The sequence below is a fragment of the Pinus tabuliformis genome, chromosome 6 (genome assembly GCF_031772625.1).
Source record: "Pinus tabuliformis cultivar Carrire ecotype Pingquan chromosome 6, CPIR1, whole genome shotgun sequence".
NCBI classification, from domain to species: Eukaryota; Viridiplantae; Streptophyta; class Pinopsida; order Pinales; family Pinaceae; genus Pinus; species Pinus tabuliformis.
The window spans coordinates 248,122,404-248,142,867 of record NC_142292.1 but is presented as its reverse complement, the minus strand read 5'-3'; the positions used below and the strand labels follow the sequence as shown (position 1 = coordinate 248,142,867).

Genomic DNA, 20,464 nt, shown 5'->3' with positions numbered 1-20,464 from the left:
TGAAGACAAAACCCAAGCAAGAGTGAAAGAGCAATCACCAAAGACAATTGGACAAGGACAAAAGGCTCAATGGGTTCCTCATCCCACTTCCCGGCTGAAGACAAGCTCCGTGAAAAGTCTGACTATCATGGATGGAAGATGTCTCTTGATTTGACCTTGGAAGAACAAGAAGTGTAGGATTATGTGAAGGGTAAAATCCTAAGACTCCTTCAAATGCGTCGGTTGCTGCGAAGACCAAGTACAATGGGGTTAAATTCAAAGCGAAGAAGATTATCAGAGATTCCATCGACAAGCATTTGGTGGCATACATCTCTGATTTGAACACCTCCAAGGAGATCTACGACAGGTTGGTCAGCATGTTCAAGGTTAGTGATGCTAATCAAATTTTAATTCTCAAAAATAAGTTGAAGGATATTAAGAAGGGAAAGGACAGGATATTCAATCCTACTTGTTAAGGGGATCAATGAGATCAAGAATGATCTACTTTCGATTGGAGAGGTCATTCCTGACAGGGAACTTACTATCACTACCCTTGGAGGACTCCCACCCGAGTGGTATATATTTAGAACCACTATTCTCAATAATGATCAAATTCCAAGGTTTGAAGAATTGATGTCAAGATGCATTCAAGAAAAAACAAGAATGGTGGAGCAAGAAATGCCTTCTAATAGAAGCAACCCCACTGCTTTCTCCGCTCGTGCCAAAAGGAGAAATAATGCAGGGTCTGAAGGTCATTTCAATGGAAAGCCTGGATCTAAAGGTGGAAGGAAGGGCAGGTGCTTTGTTTACAATAAGTTTGACCACTATGCAAGGGAGTGTCCAAATAGATGGGACACATTACATGATGATGATCACAATCATTATAGGGGCATCTTCAATAACAACAATCAAAGGAATGGAAGGTACAATGGCAAAAGAAAAAGGAATGTGGGACATCAAGGAAATGGTCAACCCTCCAAGAAAGCAAGGAACTCAAGGTATGAAGAATCAAATGTTGTCAACAATAAGCAAAAGGAGTACTATCTTATATGGTCCTCTCCACTACCTCTTCACCGAACACTTTGGGGAATTGGCTAATTGATAGTGGTGTCCCAAGGCACTTCACCGGATATAAGGAAGCTCTCTCTAATCTGATAGAGAAAAAGACAAACTTAGAGATTATCCTTGGAGACAATGCCACCTATCTCGTAAAGAGATTAGGGAATGTTACCCTTCAATTGAATCAAGGTAACACAATTCATTTACAAGAAATTCTATATGTACTTGATCTCAAGAAGAACCTCGTGTCCATTTCGGCAATGGAAGACAAAGGATACAAGGTGGCATTCATTGATGGAAAGGTATGTGTTTGGAAAAAGAAACTTTAAAGATGCTTTTACTCTTGGGTTCAGGGTTGACACTTTGTATCAAGTTGGAGGAAGTCCATTGGGAGCTATGTCTTGCGACACGTCTCTACAATTTGAACTATGGCACCGGAGGTTTGCCCATCTTCATTATAAGGCTCTACCCGATGTGAGACAGATGGTGACAGGTATGCCCGAGTTCAAAGTAGAGCATGAAGGTGTATGTTTGGGATGTGCCGAAGAAAAAATTACAAGGGTACCATTCCCCTCAAGTAATAGCAAGACCACAGATATGTTGCAATTGATCCACTCTGACATATCTAGTACGATGCCCGTAAACTCTTTAGGAGGATACTTATGTTATCTCACCTTTACAGATGACTATTCTCGCAAGACCTGGATCTATTTCTTGAAAAAGAAGGATGAAGTGTTCACCCGGTTCCGTCATTTCAAAGCCATGATTGAAAATCAATCCGAGAAGAGAATCACGATATTGAGGACTAATAATGGGACTAAGTATGAATCAAATGAATTCCATGATTATTGCAGAGAAGTTGGCATTAAGAGGGAGACTACAACACCATACACCCCTAAGCATAATGGTGTGACTGAAAGAAAGAATCGTACTATTGTATAAGTTGTTTGTGCCATGCTTCATGATCAAGGGCTTCCGAAGTTTGTATGGGTCGAAGCTGCAAATTCGTCGTGTATGTTCAAAACTGATGCTCTCATCAAGCACTGGACTCCAAGACTCCCGAAGAAATGTTCACTGGTAAGAAACCCGATGTCTCTCATTTTAGAATTTTTGGAAGTTCTGTATATTTTCATGTGCCGAAAGAGAAAAGAAGCAAATTGGGTGCATCAAGGAAGAAAGGAATCTTTGTGGGCTACAGTGAAAATTCTAAGGGTTATAGAATTTATGTGGTTGCTCAAAGGGAAGTTAAGATAAGTCATGATGTCACCTTTGACAAAGATATGGCCCTCAGCAAGAGCAACAACCTTGCTATCCTAAGGAAGGACAAAGAAGCTGACACTAGAAAACAAGGTGCAAAAGAAGATGAAATGATGCCAAATGTTGATGAACCTATGGATCCTATTGATCCTCCTCCAGAGCCTTCCTCCTCTAAGAGGAGACCCTGATGGCTTAGGGAGACTCTTGAAGATATCGAGAGACATACCAAGGGGGACTTTTCGTGAGAGCAAGAAGCCGAACAAGTATCAAGGATACTTGACCGTCATGAACAATATCATTCAAAATGAGCCTTCATCATTTGAAGAAGTTGTGAAGCAACAAGTATGGAAGGATGCTATGAATGAAGAATACGAGTCAATTATGAAAAATGATGTTGGGATGTGGTCCCTAGACCCTAGGAAAAATCGATTGAAACCTCTAAGTGGCTCTACAAAATCAAGCATAGAACTGATGGAAGCGCAGAAAAGTTCAAGGCTCGCTTTGTTGCTCAAGGCTTCTCTCAAAAGGAAGGTGTAGATTACGATGAAATATTTGCACCTGTTTTCCGATACACCACCATCTGCTCGATCATAACCATTGTTGCCTCGCAAGGATGGAACCTAGATCAAATGGATGTCAAGACCGCTTTCTTGCATGGCTCGATCAAAGAAGAAGTCTATGTGGAACAACCCAAGGGGTCTGATCGGGAATCTCATGTATGCAGGTTGAAGAAAGCTCTTTATGGCTTGAAGCAAGCACCCGGGGCTTGGTATGAGAGGATTGACAGCGATCTGATGAAGTTGGGATTCACTAAAAGTGAAGCCGATCTGAAAATTTACTTTAAGTTTGAAGATGATAAACCTCTCATACTAGTACTTTATGTGGACGACCTCTTTCTGAGAGGTGCAACCCTCTCATTCACAATGTAAGAGAGATTTGGCTTCTGAATTTGAGATGAAGGACCTAGGACTGATGCACTCCTTCCTAGGGTTGGAAATCTGGCAAAAGCCAGGACAAATTTCCCTATCTTAAGGAAAATATGTTGTGAAGATATTAGAAAGATTTGGGATGGTGGACTGCAAGCATGTGACTACCCCGATGGAACTTAACTTCAAGAAGTTATGTGGTAGTGTTGCTAGACCTAAATTGGGAAATGCTTCTGAGTATCGTCAACTCATAGAAGCACTAATGTTCTTGGTGAACTCCCGTCCAAACATATGTTTTGCAGTTAACACGTTGAGCCAATATATGATTGAGCCTCATCATATACATTGGATTGGTGCCAATAATCTTCTAAGATATCTTCGGGGCACAATCACTCATGCACTGAGATGTACTGCCAGAGATGTGAGGCTGGCAGTGTGGTGGATCGCAAGAGCACTTCTGGATGTTGTTTTTCTTTGCGTTATGCTTTGATATCCTAGAAGAGCAAGAAGTAGAAATCAGTTGCCTTCAGCACCACTAAAGTCGAATACATAGCTTCTAGAATGGCCTCCTGTGAAGCTCTCTAGTTGAGGAAGCTCTTCAGTGAGCTATTTGGACATGTGTTGGATACCACCGTGATCCTCTGTGACAACCAGAGTGGAATCCGATTATCAAAGAATCCCGTGTTTCATGATCGCTCCAAGCATATAGATATCAGGTTCCACTTTATCCAGGATATGGTACAACGAGGAGCAATAAGGCTCCATCAGATTGGGTCTGATGAGCAGGTCGTCGATATTCTGACAAAGCCCCTGGGGAAGGTCAAGTTTTTGGCCTTCCAAGAATGCCTTGGAGCCGTGGAGAGACCCTCTTCTGAGGGTCCTATATGATATGGACATTGAGCTCTTGGAGCTCCGGGGGGGCTCGGGGTACTTCTTGGAGCGATGAGCAACCATAGGGTGTGTGGTTCAGCCTTCCACTAGTGATTTGTTGTGTATAGGGTGAGTGGTTCAACCTTCCCCTGTGATACCCATGGCGACATGTATGCCAGACGAGTGGTTCATCCTTCTCCTACTGAGACATCCTACCCATGCAATCTGGGACTCATGGGAAATACCTCTCATTTGGCCAATGAGAATAGGGACCATAGTACTACCGATGGACACATGGTGTACTACCGTACTCCCTATGCTAGGATGACTAATATTGATCTAGGATCAATTGGAACTGACTTCTCAATAAGAGTGGTATGAGACACTCTCTTTTGATGGGAACTGACTTAAGTCAGTAAGAGAAGTATGAGACACTCTTTTGATTGGAACTGACTTCGGCTCAGTAAGAGTGGTATGAGACACTCTTTTATCTGGGACTGACTCCGGGTCAGTAGAGAATGGTATGATACATTCTCAATCACTTCTTCTTCATAGTTCAGCACAGCAGAGTAGTGCAGAACAGTGCATTGATGGCAGAGATAGTACCGACTGGCAGATGGAGTTTTCCCTAGGTGAGAGGGAGTGTTAAAATTGGCAACTAGGGTCAAACTCCACATGGGTCATCTTATTTATGACAGCTGATATTTTTCTTGGATTCCTCTCTCCAAGAGGTGTAGGATTGATCTAAAGATCATCCGATTCCGACATGTACAAATGAAGATATGAATTTATTTATATCATTGTTTTAAAAACCACCCATTTTGACTCCAAGTCGGCCGAGTTGGTCTGAGTCATAGCCCAACCGGGTCAACTCAGCCTTTGAACTGGACCGGCCGACCAGGTTATTACCGAGCCGGCCGAGTTGGCTACAGTCGAGTCCAAGCCAACTCGGCCGGCTCAGTAACAGCGGCCAGTCAAGTCACTTCAACAGCATTTTTTTTTTGAAATTTCATTTTTGGGGACTCCCTGGGCTTCCCTGTCTGACTCTAATCCAGAGGTTGAGCCAGATGATGTTGGCTCCTCTAGCAGTAGCCAATAGTACTGGTCACAGTTTACTTTTGTTGTAGAGGCCATTTATAGCCTCCTTGGTTATGTGTTTTTGTTTTGATCTCTATATCATCATCATGTATGTATTGGACAGTGCATTGGGTGCCATTTTGATATAATGGATATATTCATGAGCCTACTTTGATCATATGTTGTCTTCTATCTATATTCTAACGCTGTGTGTTTGGAAACATGAATGAAAATCTTTAAAATTATGTTTTTTTATAAAGAAAATATTTAATATATTTTTTACAATGACCAAGTCATTGAAATCGAGCCGGCCAAGTCGATACCGAGTCGGAGTCGGAGTCAACCCTCGGCCGAGTCGGAGTCGGAGTTTTAAAACATTGATTTATATTATGGACAAATTGTCAAGATTGGCCAGCAAGCAAAATAGGCATTCAAACCCCCAGCTCATCCTCAACGTTGTATATAAAAGGAGGAGACCTCAAGTCATTTCATCATCATCTCATCTCGTCATCTCTCTCTCTCCTCTTGTGATTGGGTACGAAAATTTGGGCAGCTGTCTCTCACACATGCGAACGAAGGACCATTTTCTCTTTGACTGTTTGACTGTGTTGACCTCTAGCGTTGACCTGTTTTGACTGCGGATTGGGTGAGATATCTCCTTCTTAGCAAGCCACAGATCTGGGCACTGAAATCGAGGCAATCTGACCTCTCATTTGACCAGCGTTGACTGCCCTAGGGCTGGCTGCAGTTTGACTTTCATTGACCAGTTTTTGACTGGACTTTTTTGGACTGTTTTGGGCTGATTGGGCTTGCTGTTGGAGGCCGAAGTTGACTGGGTTTGACCAAGCTGTTTAGAGGAAGAATTCTGCCCTGTTTGACCAGCGTTGATTTTTTTGGTTACAGCTTCTTGCTGCTGTCATAAATTATCAGATTTGTAATTTGTACTATCTCTCTCTCTGCTGAACTATTGAAGAATATAAAAGAATTGATCAAGGGTTTCCCCACATTGGGGTTTGTCCCTGGCTGGTGCCACATCTTGTGTCCTCTTGTCTTGGCTTGTCTTCTACTGTTTCTGTTCTATCTGCATTTTACTTTCATGCTGATGTGATTGCTAAACTGGATATTGATATTGGGCTAATAAAGAAATTGAAGTAAAATTGCTCTAAAGCATAAGAACATACCATTGTTACCTAAAATTAACAATTTTTCATTCCAATTGATTCCCTACTTTCATTTGTTGAACAGTCTATTGGGGCAGTGATAAAATAGGGCACTGGTCTTTGGTTGGCAATATAGCTTTTTTCTGGTGGTGGGTCCATCACTGTGCACCATAATTGATTTCTATAGTTGCTGTAGTAGGCATGTATGCTTCTATTGTGAATATGTTTGTGTGGGTACAAGGTTGCTATCATCTTGTCCTTTCATCCTGATTCTGTAACAAACTTTGATAACCAGAATGCCATTCTTAAACATGTTCAAAGTTTAATCCAAGGTGCAAATGTTTTAATTTTATCAACTAGGAATTCTTGATCATATGTATATATGTATATATATATATATATATATATATATAATGTTAATAGAGCCTTGTTTATTTATCCCATTTCAGAAAAGTTATGATATGTGATTTCCTTTAATTAAACCCAATTATATTTGTAAAACCTGATTTACTCATGCATTTCACAAAATTTGACAGTACCATATTTCTGTCAAGCATCTAGAATATAACACTGAAATTCCTGAAATTCTAAGTCAAATATTAAATAAACGTTTTAGCTGGCCTCCTACACTGAAAAGAGAATTGTAATGTGCTTTCTGGTTCTAAAGGGTTACACTGTGACCACTACCAGGTGTAAAAGTTTTGTCCAAGCAGAGCTAGTGAAGTACATTTTAGGAGGTTGTTGAACGTTGCTCAAAAGAGAGGGGAAGAGTACCTTGGCCAGCCATTGTGGACTCTCTGCACAAAGCTCCATTCCCAAAGCCAATAAAGCTGCTGGAACGGCAGATATCCAGAAACATGCCCTCCACCTGGTATTTAACCAATTTTATCAGAAAAAAGGTACTTTCAAATAATCTGCTGGCGAAGCGAAAGGAGAAAAATTTACAATATAAAGACCAACGATCGTGATTAAAAAAAAACACTTCAGTACATAGCTAATAGAAACTGAAGCATTGGGAATTGTTCCAATTTGCTGCCCAATGCTTCACCTTTGAACCTTTACATCATATGCACATAATGAAAACAATACAATTCCTTGCCATCCAAATCTTACCATCCTGAAATATTCTTTGCAGGGATCCCAATAAACAAGGCTCCCAGAATGCCTAGACAAGATGCAATCTGACATAGGCTTCCATATGTTCCCCTCACATGGGCTGGTGAGACCTATTGGTAAGAGATAGCAGAATGATTAACTAAAACTGAAGGGTACAACCACTGTGAATACAATGTAGGAGTGCAAGAGCAACTCCTAGGAAATGCAGAAAATAATGTAAAGAAAGAAACTTACATAAGTTTAACATCAGAAAACTGTTGGAAAAATGACATCAACTTTTAAACTGACACTTATCCCTATTCCATTCTTACCTCAGTTACATACAGCGCTGTAACTGGCCCACCCACACCCACTCCTAATCCAACTATTAGTCTCCCAAGAAGCATAGCTTGTGAATTTGTTGACATTGCACTGAAAGAAAATTGCAAATAAGTCAAGCTTAAATCATTTCCTCCCAAAAAAACATGAATAATTTGATATTGAGAAACAACGAGAACAATATGATGTAATGATCCAAAACCCGAAAAAATTCATTGTACTTCTACAACCTGATATATTACCAGGTAATAAAGTTTATTCTGAACACCCTTTTGTACCCCAATTTGGTATGATTCCCATAAACAACTGAAAATTCCATAACCGTTCCATAATAATAATAACTTTTTTTATGAATAAAATTTTAAAGGATGAAACCATACAAGATAACATGAATTATTGTTTTATAGCTACACTGAGATGCAAAAGAGTGAACTCAAATAAAAATCGCAGTCTTTGGCATTTGCCTGCATATGAGAATTATCATTACAATGTTGTCAAAGCTTAGAACATGTCGATAATTTTCCTCTATACATTCAGAGCATGAATAGAAGGCACCTGTACCTGAGACAGGCCACGATTGAGAGGACAAAATGGAATGCATTTCAGAAACTAAATTTTATTTAGGAACAGATAACAGGCGAAAATTTGCCATTGTTCACACACATGCCGCAGATAGATAAGACAGTGTAGTAACAGACATTAACAAGTGTAAGGGCCCACCCTATGCCAATTTTTTGGTAGCATATAAGACTATCCATCTCAATGTTGTCAAAGCTTAAAACATGGTGTTACTTTGACACTATACACACTCAGCTTAATTATGCCTGAGACACAGGATGATCAACAGGACAAAGTGGTATTCTATTCAGAAACTCTATTTAATTTAGAAATAGATAACAGGCTAAAATTTGTTGTTACTTACACACATGGCCCAGATGGATCAGACAGTATAGTAACAGACTTGAACATATGTAACGGCCCCTGCTATGCAAATTTTTTATTTTTACTTTCCACTCACGACACAACACATCAATCTAACTAAATCACTTCTGTAACTGGGAATTAATCTGATGGACAACAAGCAATCTAACTGCATCACTTCTGTAACTGGGAATGCTTTTGATGGACAACATGCTAAGTGTTAGGATGAGCAAAGAGTTTGTTTCAACAATCCGAACTGCGCTCTTCTGCCTGCGCAAAACCTAATCGCTGCCTTGGCCTCTATCCACTTCCATGGCCAATACGGAGCCTCCTACGGCAGGGGATTACCTTCCTGGTTCTCCTCATTCGGCTTGCCATCCTCCAAAAGAGTCTGCCTCAGCCTTCGCTTTTTTATCTCTTCTCTTGGTCCTCCTCGATCAAGACCATCTATTATCTAAATTCGTTAAGAATCTTGAAGATATTCTAGAAATTGTTTTACCCCTCTTTGCCTCGTCAAGCAGCTCTCTCACTTTCAAAACGAGGTTTGGTGGGTCAGTTTACAGGCCTCTGGCCTTCTCCAAGATCAGTGCAGAAATGGGTTGAGCGGAACTGGTCACACTCAATCAATGGAAAAATCTCCATTCGTTTTTGTGGAAGAGGATATTTCACATTCCATTTCGAAACTAAAGAAGACAGAGATCTGATATTCAGGAATGGGCCATATTTCATGGACACAAGGGGACTTTATCTAAACAGATGGACGCCAAACTTTGACCCTGAGTTGGATGTCCCAAGTGTTGTTCCAATTTGGGTGCATCACCCCCACCTCCCCCTCCATTGTTGGGGAGATGATTCAGTAAAAGCAATAGGAAACGCAATGGGAAAATATATAGATAGAAGCGAACCAAAGGAGAATATGCACACTTGTGCAAGGATCTGCGTCGAAGTCGACTTGGGGAAAGGCCTCCCGGAAGCAGTAAAGATCAAAGTCGATAGTTGGACGCACATTCAGCAATTGGACTACGAACAAATCCCTTTTAAATGCAAGGTATGTCACGAGTACAGTCATTTTGCTAATAGATGTCCAAAAAACCAAGAAACTGAAGAAGTAGAAGTCCAAGAAACAAAATGGGAACAAGTCAAAAAAAAAGACAGCAAGGGTCGCGTCCTCCCACCTGGGGGTCGAGTTTCCTAGCTCCCTCGCACTCTGGGGACTTGGGGACGACTGCGAGTTGTTTCCCCACACTCCCAAAAAGCAAGGTACGCGTGGAAACTTGTAAGGGGGCGTTTCCTCGATTTTCAGGGTTGAATCCTCCAAATGGGGTTGTTTCTTAGGCGAAAGGGGTCGTGTGGGGTCGTGAGGGGTCGTTTCCCTAGACAAAAATCACAGATTTTTTTAATGAAACAAAAAATCATATTTTTTATGAACCGGGAAGGGTTTAAACTTTAAAATTTATTTTCAATGTTCATTTCACAATGTTTCATCTTTTCATGCTTGATCCTGATTTATTCATGTAGCAGCTAGATGCAGAGACTAGCGAGGCATTACCTTGAGCAATTATGCTCATATATGATTTATCATTTTATATGTTCTTATGTTATTAACTTATTTGCTTTTCTGTTTCATACTTCAACTGTAGACTTTAGTTTATTTTGAATCTTGATATATGATATATTAGACTTGAGTCTTGACTCTATAAAAAATTGACTCTTAATATATCAGACTTAACTTTTATTTCAATATTCAGTATTCATAGTTGGAATTTCAATATGGTTTAAAGTTTAAACTTTAAAATTTTATAAATTTATTTTCATTGTACATTGTTAGTCACACTATACAATTACAAACTTACATGTATGATGTATGATTATATGATATCATGCTTTTCTTTTTAAATTTGTTTCGGACTTCAATTATATAATTCATCGATTTATCATTTATCCTTCATGATGTAAGTGTTATATATTATATAATGATAAAGACAGTTACATAATAAATATTAAAATTTCAATGATATATCATATATTTTTATATTTATAAGTTTTTAAGACACCAACGTCCCCCCACGTTTCCTAAAAATTGGTGGGAAGCTTTTGCATAACCCGCTCCAGTGTATCCCTACTCCCTTGCCCCCATGTCCCGGAAACTTGTTGGAACGTGGGAATAAAACAACCTCCCAACAAGCACCGTCCTAATCAGCCCTTCCCTTGACTCTCCTCCTGCCCTTCATGAACCAATCATCCCCTCCATCTCCCCCCCTCTTTCCCCCTTAGCCCATCCTCCCTCCCCCCGTTTTCCCTCTCCTCCTCCCCCAACATTCCTCTCAATCGCCCTCCCCCTCCCTCCTTTGAGAGAATCCTCACTAGGAATCAATCTAGAGACTCCCTTATCTCCTTAGACCTCCATAAAAGACAAGGAAGAAAATCAAACAAGGAAATAAGAGATGAAGCAGCAACAAAGGAAATGGCAATGGGAACTCAACAACCAATGGATGCTTTCCTTGAAAAAAGTATGGGAAATACGGAGGGAAATAAGGAGAAAATCACCACCCTAATCAAGGGAAAGGTCCCTCCGCTCCAAACCAAAATAAATAATGAATTTGGTCTCCTGGAATTGCAGAGGAATGGGACATTCTACTAAATTCAATGCAGTCAAAGACCTCTTATCAACTAAGAAACCAGACATATTTATGATCTAGGAGACCAAAATAAATGAACAAGAAATGGGGAAAATTATCCAAAAAATAAGGAATTATGATGGCATAGCTCTCCAAGCAACAAGGGCATCTAGAGGAATCTGCACAATATGGAGAAAGGACAACTGGGAACTACAACATCAGTAAAAAGACCAACATTGGATCAAAACAGAGTTAAGAAACAAAGTAAATGAAGAGCAAATTTGCATGTTCAACATTTACGCTCCAAACCACTATAGAGAGAAAGAATTATGTTGGAACTCCCTTAAAGAAATATTACTTCAGGATCAGAACAAGAACATCATTGTAGGAGGTGATCTAAACCTGGTTATGAACGCTGAGGAGAAATTTGGAGGCTCTTTCCACGCTGACCCATCTGAGGATCCCTTGAAAGTATTATAGAAAGCCATAATCTTTTGGACATCCCTCCAAACAATGGGAAATACACATGGAATAACAAAAGGATAGGCCAAAGCAACATAAAATAAAGGTTGGATCGTATTTTAATTCAAGACAGCATTATAGCAAAATTCAGTTCAGTGATTTCAAAAATCATCCACTCTTCTGCCTCCAATCACAAACCTATGGTAATCAACTTAGGGATCTTAGGAAATCTGGGGCCTCTCCCATTCCAATTTTGCCCATCTTGGAACAGCAAAGAAGCAACAAAACAAAATAATAGCAAAAGCATGGTCGCAAAAAATTACTGGCTCCCAAACTTCGTTTGGGAAACAAAACTAAAAGTTGTGAAAAACGAATTAAAAGTTTGGGCAAAGATCAATCACAATGAATCACAAAACAGGAAAAAAGAACTGCAAAAAGAAATGGAAACAATCCAGGAAAAGAAAGAATGCATGGAAGAAACAAAAGAGAGCCAAGTTAAGGAGAAAGAATTATATTGGGAAATCTACAGAAATAACAAAAAGGAGGAAGAGGAATGGAGGCTCAAATCCAGGAGTCTCTGGATACAAGTTAGGTATAAAAACATAGCGTTCTTCCACAACACAACAAGGATGAGAAGAATAATAAATCAGATCGACACTCTAAAAGGTGAAGGAGAACATGAAATCAAAGGGCAAGAAGCCTTGAAGAAAGAAGCATACATCCATTTCAAAAACCTTCTAACAGTTGATCCAATAATTCCTAACTTTGAGAACTTCATAAAGCACATTCCAAAAAGGATAAATGAAGAATTAAACTCAAATCTTCTGAAAGGGTTCGAAAAAAGTGAGATTCAAACTGTTGTTTGGAGTTTCCAACCTGACAAAGCTCCCAGTCCAAATGGGTTCTCAATAGCTTTCTATCGCTTCAACTGGGCCATCATCAAAAAAGATCTCATAAGAATGATTAGAAATGTCTTCCAAAAAAAGAAGATAGGAGGATATACAAACTCGACCTTCCTAGCCCTTGTCCCAAAAGAAGCAAGACCTTCAACCTTCAGTCGATTTTGACCCATCTCTTTGTGCAACTCTTCATATAAAATCATTACCAAAATCCTTGCTAACCGTCTAAAACCTCTCCTTCCCAATCTTATCTCAGAAAATCAAGGCAGATTTGTGCCCAACGGACAAATCATGGACAATATCATGATTGTTCAAGAAGCGTTGCACTCAAGCTTAGCAAGAAATGAGCAGGGCATCATCATCTATCCTTTCTAGCAGTTGTTCTTAAAAAATTTGGCTTCTCTAAGGAATTAATAGAAATCATAAAAGCTTGTATTGTCGGCCCATGGATAGCACCCCTCATCAATGGAAGACCAAGTGAATATTTTCAAAGCTCCCGAGGGTTGAGACAAGGCTGCCCTTTGTCTCCTTTCCTCTATATTTTATTTGCAGATTCACTAAGTAGACATCTTGAAAACTGCAAAAGAGATCGCACCTTAACTGGTCTATCTATAAGCTCTGGAGTCAAAAGCATAAATCACTCTCTCTTTGCAGATGACACTCTCCTAATGGGAGGGCATCTTGTATAGTCACTCAAAGGTTCAAAAAAGTCCTGGACAATTTCATGGAAGTCTCAGGAGGTCTTCTTAACAATAAAAAGAGTAGAATTTATGGATGGAATGCACCATCCCGAACCCTTCAAAGAATTGCACAAATTTTGGGGATCCCCCTCCAGGTTCGATGGAACCACTTCTTATATTTAGGACTACCTGTATCAAAAGAAAATCTGAAATCAGAATTATGGACTAAATACATTGAGAAAATGAACAAAAAAAGATCCAAAATTGGGGAATGATTTGGTTAAATCTAGCAGGTAGAGTAATTTTAATCAAGTCAATGTTGACAGCTCTACCTATTTATCAATTTGCAGCAATCTTAGCTCCGACAAGCATCCACAAACAAATAGAACTAATCATAAGGAGCTTCCTGTGGCAAGGAGGAAAATTAGAAACAAAAAAAAACCAGCCTTGTAAAATGGGAACAAGTAACTTCACCCTATGAGAAAGGAGGACTCTCAATCAAACTCCCGAGACTTATGAATCTGGCCCTCAGAGCTAAAATTTCCTGGAGACTCATTACTGGAGACAACTGTTGGTGGAAACAGGTTCTGGAATCCAAATACCTTAACCACTCTCGCTTCTCCCTCCTCTCTGAAAGAACTCCAATCAGGCCTTGCACCCAAATGTGGAAGCTTATTAAAAAGGTCCTCCCTCTCATCAAGGAAAACACTTCAAGACTGCCAGGGAATGGTCGTGAGATAAATGTATGGAATGACAGCATAATGGGAAAGCCACCTTTAGTCGATCTCCCAAGAATCCAACGATTAAGAAGGTGGATGAGTGCAAAAGGATTAACCTCACTTGAGTCAATTTCACAATGGCATCTACATGATAACACTTGGGAAAATTGGAATGCTCCTAATCTTCCCCAAAATCTCAAAAAGCAGTGGGAAACTTTAACTTCACTTCTTAAGGGAGCTGCCCCTATCAATCAAGACACCCATGATTCCTTCATTTGGGACCCTTCTGGAGCAGATTATACAGTGAAGTCAGGATACTTGAAACTCCAACAACAGCAAGGGAAACAGGATTGGTCTCCTTGGAAGTCAGTGTGGAAAACTGAAAGCCTACCAAAAGTTAAAATGTTTATATGGACTCTTCTAAAAGGAAAAATTCTCATTGCTGACAACTTTAAAAAAAAAAGGAATTTTCGGGCCCTCTTGGTGTCCAATGTGTCACAAGGCTGAAGAAAGCATTCAACATCTCTTTCTCGACTGTATTTTTGCAAAAGAATGCTAGACTCTACTAGCAAGCCCCTTAGAACTAGATCTGAACCTTTCACGACCCTTCAATGAGTTTTATCTAGCATGGGAAAAAGAATACCCGTATTCTCTAAAAAATAAAACACCATCAAAAGATATTGGTCTAGCATCCCCTCAAAATCAGAGTAGAAGAGGAAGAATTCATCCTATGGATGAACGCTCTCAAAAAACCGTGTCTTTTTTTTATGAAGCATCAAAGTCAAATCCGAGGAAAGCAGGTGCAAGAGGCATTCTAATTGAACAAGGCAGGCACAATTCCACTGCCTTTGAATGGGGATTAGGCACAATTTCAAACAATAAGGCTGAGGCTTATGGCCTCCTCTTGGGAGCAAAAATTTTAAGAAAAAGAAATATTTTAAATCCAATTATCTTGGGAGATTCAGCTATCCTTATTCAAGCCATGGTCAAGAAGACCAATCCAAAAAATGCAGCATTGAGCCAAATAACAAAAAGGATCAGGCAACATCTAATCAATTTGGGACAGGTCACTTTCATGCACATTCTAAGGGAAAATAATAAAACAGTAGATATCCAAGCAAATAAGGTTGTGGCACGGCCTCCTGGAGAAGCATGCATTGCAAATGACTCCTTTCATCTCCCAATTCCTTAATTTTTCCACCCTCCTACCAATCCAATCAAAGTCTTTTTGTAATCTGGGTTGGCCTTCCTCTAAATCTGCTCCTATCTTATCAAAACTGATCCATAATCCTTCACAAATCTTCATCGTTCTCAATCTCTGGCAAAGTCCAATCTCCAAGACTAACATCCTCCCTCATGTCTCTCATGACACCCCTCCATCCCCATCCACCTTGTCAATCCCCATTTGCCCCCTCGCCTATTTATACTCACTCTTCCCTGATTCTTCCCTCACTCCTCTCTGCGGCTTTCCATCTTCTTGCATCGCCACATCTAACATTCGGCTCTCTTTGGCCGAGTCTCATGTGGCTTCTGTCTATCCTTCTTTCTAAGTTTGGCTCCCCCTGCCTCGATCACCTGTGCCCACCTGGGCTCTGCATTTAAACACGCTCCCCTATTGTTTCTTTGTTGTCCCTCGCAGTCTTCTCCTCTCCCACATCGTAGCTATATTGTTTCTTTGTTGTCCCTCGCAGTCTTCTCCTCTCCCACATCGTAGCTATCTTCCTCAATCGCTCTTCCTCTGTCGCCTTCTCCCCTCCTCGTTTCTCATCTCCTCTGCCTATCAATCCTGCTTCGCTCCCACCTCATCGAGGAACTCCTTCCTCATCAGCATTAATCAAAAAAGCACAATGGCCCTCTTCAGCAACCTAGAGATCATGGACCCTCTAGAAACAGTCTCAAAGAACGACAAGTGCATCTACTGCAGAGCTAATAAGTTCATGATCGCCCAGCTTCGAGAAACTGTCAAAGATATCTGGTATCAGTCAAAGTCTGAAAATGCTTTCCTCATGAGCAAACTCGCCAGCCAGAATTCAGAAATCAAAGCACTCAAGAACGTGGAGGAATCCATTGCCTACCTGAAAGGAATTCTCCTCAACCAGTCTGGAGAGAACTCTGGGCATCTAAGCAGCAGAAACAAACCAAAGCAAGAACCTTCTGTTAATCAGAAATAGGGACTTTCAGCAGTTTTAATTAAGATTTTCCTTGCATCAATAGTTTTTTATGAACTGTAAATGTCAAGTTTTCTTGTTTCAGTATGTAAGAATTTACAAGCAGTCTGTAGTTGGCAAATTAGGAACATATGAACTCAGCTTCTATGTTGATCAGGACTGTGCTCTCTTTGCCTTCCCTCTCAGCTTGGCTGGTTCCAAAATCTATGTAAAGGGAGCTTGCTCCTACCTCCTTTTTTGAATAGAAAACCAATATCCGATTGTGTTAGAAAAAAACATGCTAAGTCTTAGCATTTGATTGGCATTATGGGATAGTCACAAATCAGTATAGCATCATACAAGCAGGCTATCATAAACAAATATACATAGAAAGACAAAACATCACATCCTACAGTTCAGTACCCAATACTGCAAAAAGTTCAAATAACTAAATGTTTTTTCCCTTTTGATGTAGCAGTATTAGTTGTGGTACTATTATGATGACATACATACTACAAAGATGTCAGTAAAACATGGTGACACACTGCATGCCTATCCAGTTAGGAAACCTTGATCTCAATTTAACTTCTTATCTGAATGCTAAAATTCAACGTGTTATGTGCCCATATTTGTGAACTCCATAAACAGCAGAGCAATGGATATCTTTGGGAGGGTTCTTGAATACAAACTGTTGTGCAATGCGAAAGTAGCTTTTGGTGACCATAATTTAACTGATAATATATAGGTTGAGTTCTATTCCCATCCTGTATCTTTACATTCACATTTCCACGAACAACTGTCTTGTGATCAAGCCTGATTTCAGCAATATGATACTACTTAGTCATCTCATATAATATTATACATAACGCTGAAATTACATTGGCTTCATCTTGGAAACCCAAGTGTTTCAACCTGAAATCAGAACTCATTAAACAATTGAGTACTTACAAATTGTGTCATCAGTAAAGCCCATTAAGTTGAGTAACACTGTTCTTATCAGCTATATCTCGGCATTTGAACTCCGTCTTAAAATTTAGTAGGAACCAAAGAAAAATCTGGAGATGAAAAGCACCAGAAATAGCTGGTGGATAAAGTCCCTTTATAGGCAATAACCTCAAAGTGTTCTGAACGAATTAGAATGGATGGACTGTGTTGTGCGAAAATATCACTTGGAAATCGGAAATCACACTGATTATCACTGGAGGGTGAAATGATGTAGATAGATGTATTTAGCAATACAGGAATGTAGATAGATGTATTTAGCAATACAGTAAACATTCTCAGGACTAAGGAAATTCTAATTGTCTTGCATTAAGAGATCATTACAGACACCAGAATCTTGAAATTAGATGTAAGATGAGGATGAAAGACTTGGCTGTCGACCCATTGTTGCATAAAAATCCTACAATAATTAATCAAGTTGTATGCACCCAAGATTACATGAGAAATACATGTATTATTCTTGAAAAGCCTAGGGCAACAAAATCTAGAACAATGATGCCAATAAAATCAGAAAAAAAAACAGACTAAAGAAATACAAAAGAGGAAATCTGCAGTAGCATTATGGACTGGGAAACCATTATGTAATGACAAAAACACAAAATTGAACTGGATTTACTAAGAATACTTTTAAAAATACAGCAACTATATAGGAACTGTAGTTAACTAGAAGTCACAAATATCTAGATATGCAACTAGAGCTTGTCACTGGAATTGATAAACAATTTTATATAATTTAGATAATGAGATCAGGGTGTGTTGAGCCAAACTACCTGACAAATGCACCAATTATCATTGGCACTGCACTCACTTGGAAAGCCCGACGCCGGCCTAGCCCATCCGCAAGCCAACCACTGATTAAGCAACCGAAAAATGCCCCCACAAGAAACATGCTCACAACAAGACCTACATTGAAAATGATAACGAACAGTCATATACAGAAGATGGACACTCGGTACCCCATCACAACAATATTGGTAAGTTGATGAATTTGTTTTGAATACAAGTGTATGGCCTGACCTTCTGCAAGAGTGTTCCCTGAGAACCCCAGATCAAAAGCAATGTACTCCAGGGGTGCATTCACCACTCTGCACTTCACAACACCAATATCTTCAGTAAATTTTTCAAGATCACAGCATCTAACTAAATCCTATCTAGCCTTCATGCAAGTAAAATTAATTGCACAGAGAGAGGTGAGGTGCATTCTACAGCTGGGGTGAGATAGCCAAGGGGTGAATCCACCAATCTGCACTTCACAAGACTCCAGTCTTTAATAAATTCTTCAATATCGCAGCATCTAACTAAACCCTATCAATCATTCATGTAAGTTAATTTCACTGAGAGAAGCAAGGTGCATTATACAGCCGGGATAGGCAACTCCGGGAATATATTCGTCCCCCCCAAATTTTAAGTAAATTCTTCAAGATTGCAGTATCTAAATAAATTATCTCTATCTGTAGCGCAAAGAAAATCGATTGCACTGCAAGATGCAGGTTGCATTCTACAGCCTAAGTGTGGTACTCCAGGGGTGCATTGAGTACCCTAAAGTTCACCACCCCCAGATCTTCTTTACATTCTTCAAAAACACGGCATCTATCTATCCTTCGTACAAGGAAAACTAATTGTACCGAGAGAAATGAGGTGCATTCTACAGCCCAAGTGGAGTACTCCAAGACTGCGTTCACCACTCTACCACCATCTCCCAATCTTCGGTAAATTCTTCGAGATTATATTTTCTACCTAAATCATATCTATCGTTCATGCAACCAAAATTAATCCAACTGACAGAAGCTGTGTACATTCTACAGCCCTGATGGAGATGACCAATCAAAATTGCAGCCTGAGTGGGGGTGATCCATCAGCACTGCAGTTTCTGCGATTCACTGAATCTAAAATGTGCATTAACCGCATCAAATCTGGATACCAGCACAAACCCATTATGCACCCATCTAAACCCTACTCTGATATGCACCCATCTAAACCCTGGCCTGATATGTGCCTCAACATCGCAGATATGCTGAGCAAGAGGATGCATGTTTCCAGTTCACAGTGCTGACCAACCTGACCTGCAATCTCAAGCCTGGAAACCTCAAGATGCATTTACACAACTTCACTCCACCATACTCGCACAACTTCACCCCATGCCCTCGCCCTCATGCATTTGCACAACTTCACCCCACCATACTCTCACAACTTCACTCCACCCCTAGCCCCAGCCCTACCCTCACCCTCATGTCATGTACATCAGAACCAGGCTTGCAGATCTGGTGTTAATATATAGACCTTTAGCGTTCAAACCGAACACTCGCATGCTAAAAAAAGACCTATTTCCATTAAAATAAGCTAAAACGAAATCAAATGCAGATTGTTCACACGTACCCAATATGGTATCCAAACAAAAAAGAGGCAATGGTGGCGACGCACACGTGAGGCAGGGACAGCTTCCATGAAGGCTTGATGACCTCTTGATCCATCACGTCCAACTGTGAATACACTATTCCAAAATCCAATAAAACAAATCAGAAACAAAATCACACACCAACACAGAAATAAATCACAATTCTACTCAAATTCCTCCACGAAATGACCCCAGATCAAAAACACAGAACAATTATCCACCCGCAAAATGGCACCTGGTACCCAATACAGAAACCACCCTTATACCCACCTGGAATTCCCACTTCCTGAACTCCTCTGTCTACACCTTCTCTGGAAGGCACACGCTTGTACATGGCATAGGTCTCCCCCATTGCAGACCTCCCCCGCATGCCACCTACAGTTTCCTGTAACCACACTCCAGCCTGAAAACGAAATCACAACAGTGACCGCAAAGAATTTCCCAGAAACTTTGATCTAGCCCATATAAGACCTCAAATCACACCCAGATTGGTTCCGGGCAATGAGAATTGGGTGCAACTTTTACAATGCTAATGGGCTAAAACCAGCACAAACGACACAGAATCAGCGCACCTGCGTCATGCCTTGCAGCGAAAAAGTGACAAAGCAGAGCTAAAAAGATCCCGGAAGACTCTGACCTGAAGACGTAATAACATCAATATAAGGAGCATTTGTTTGCATCTGTCGACCAAAAGTCGTTCTCGCTAACTCGACATGCACCGTGCCAACGCGTCAGCCACGTGGACCAATAAATATCTCGAAGAGTGCATGTAGTTATGTGTATTTCCTTCCATCACTGGATTTGCTTAAATTCCCTCTGCAACTTTGTTTTTCATTAGATTCACTTTAATCTTTCCTCT

At 40.2% G+C, this 20,464-nt stretch overlaps 1 protein-coding gene across 1 annotated transcript in view; it reads right to left on the bottom strand.

Annotated features, from left to right (window-relative positions):
* LOC149258316 (Major facilitator superfamily protein) overlaps positions 1-20,251 on the bottom strand; it is a 39,517-nt gene extending 19,266 nt beyond the window's left edge. Inside the window, exons 1-7 of the mRNA XM_089415157.1 lie at positions 19,876-20,251; positions 19,587-19,701; positions 18,228-18,295; positions 17,981-18,113; positions 7,756-7,855; positions 7,442-7,554; positions 7,103-7,196 (exon numbers count right to left, since the gene is read on the bottom strand). Coding sequence (XP_089271283.1) covers positions 7,103-7,196; positions 7,442-7,554; positions 7,756-7,855; positions 17,981-18,113; positions 18,228-18,295; positions 19,587-19,701; positions 19,876-19,975 — 723 coding nt within the window. The 5' untranslated portion in view covers positions 19,976-20,251. The remainder of the gene's footprint in view (positions 1-7,102; positions 7,197-7,441; positions 7,555-7,755; positions 7,856-17,980; positions 18,114-18,227; positions 18,296-19,586; positions 19,702-19,875) is intronic.
* Positions 20,252-20,464: the final 213 nt, after the last annotated feature.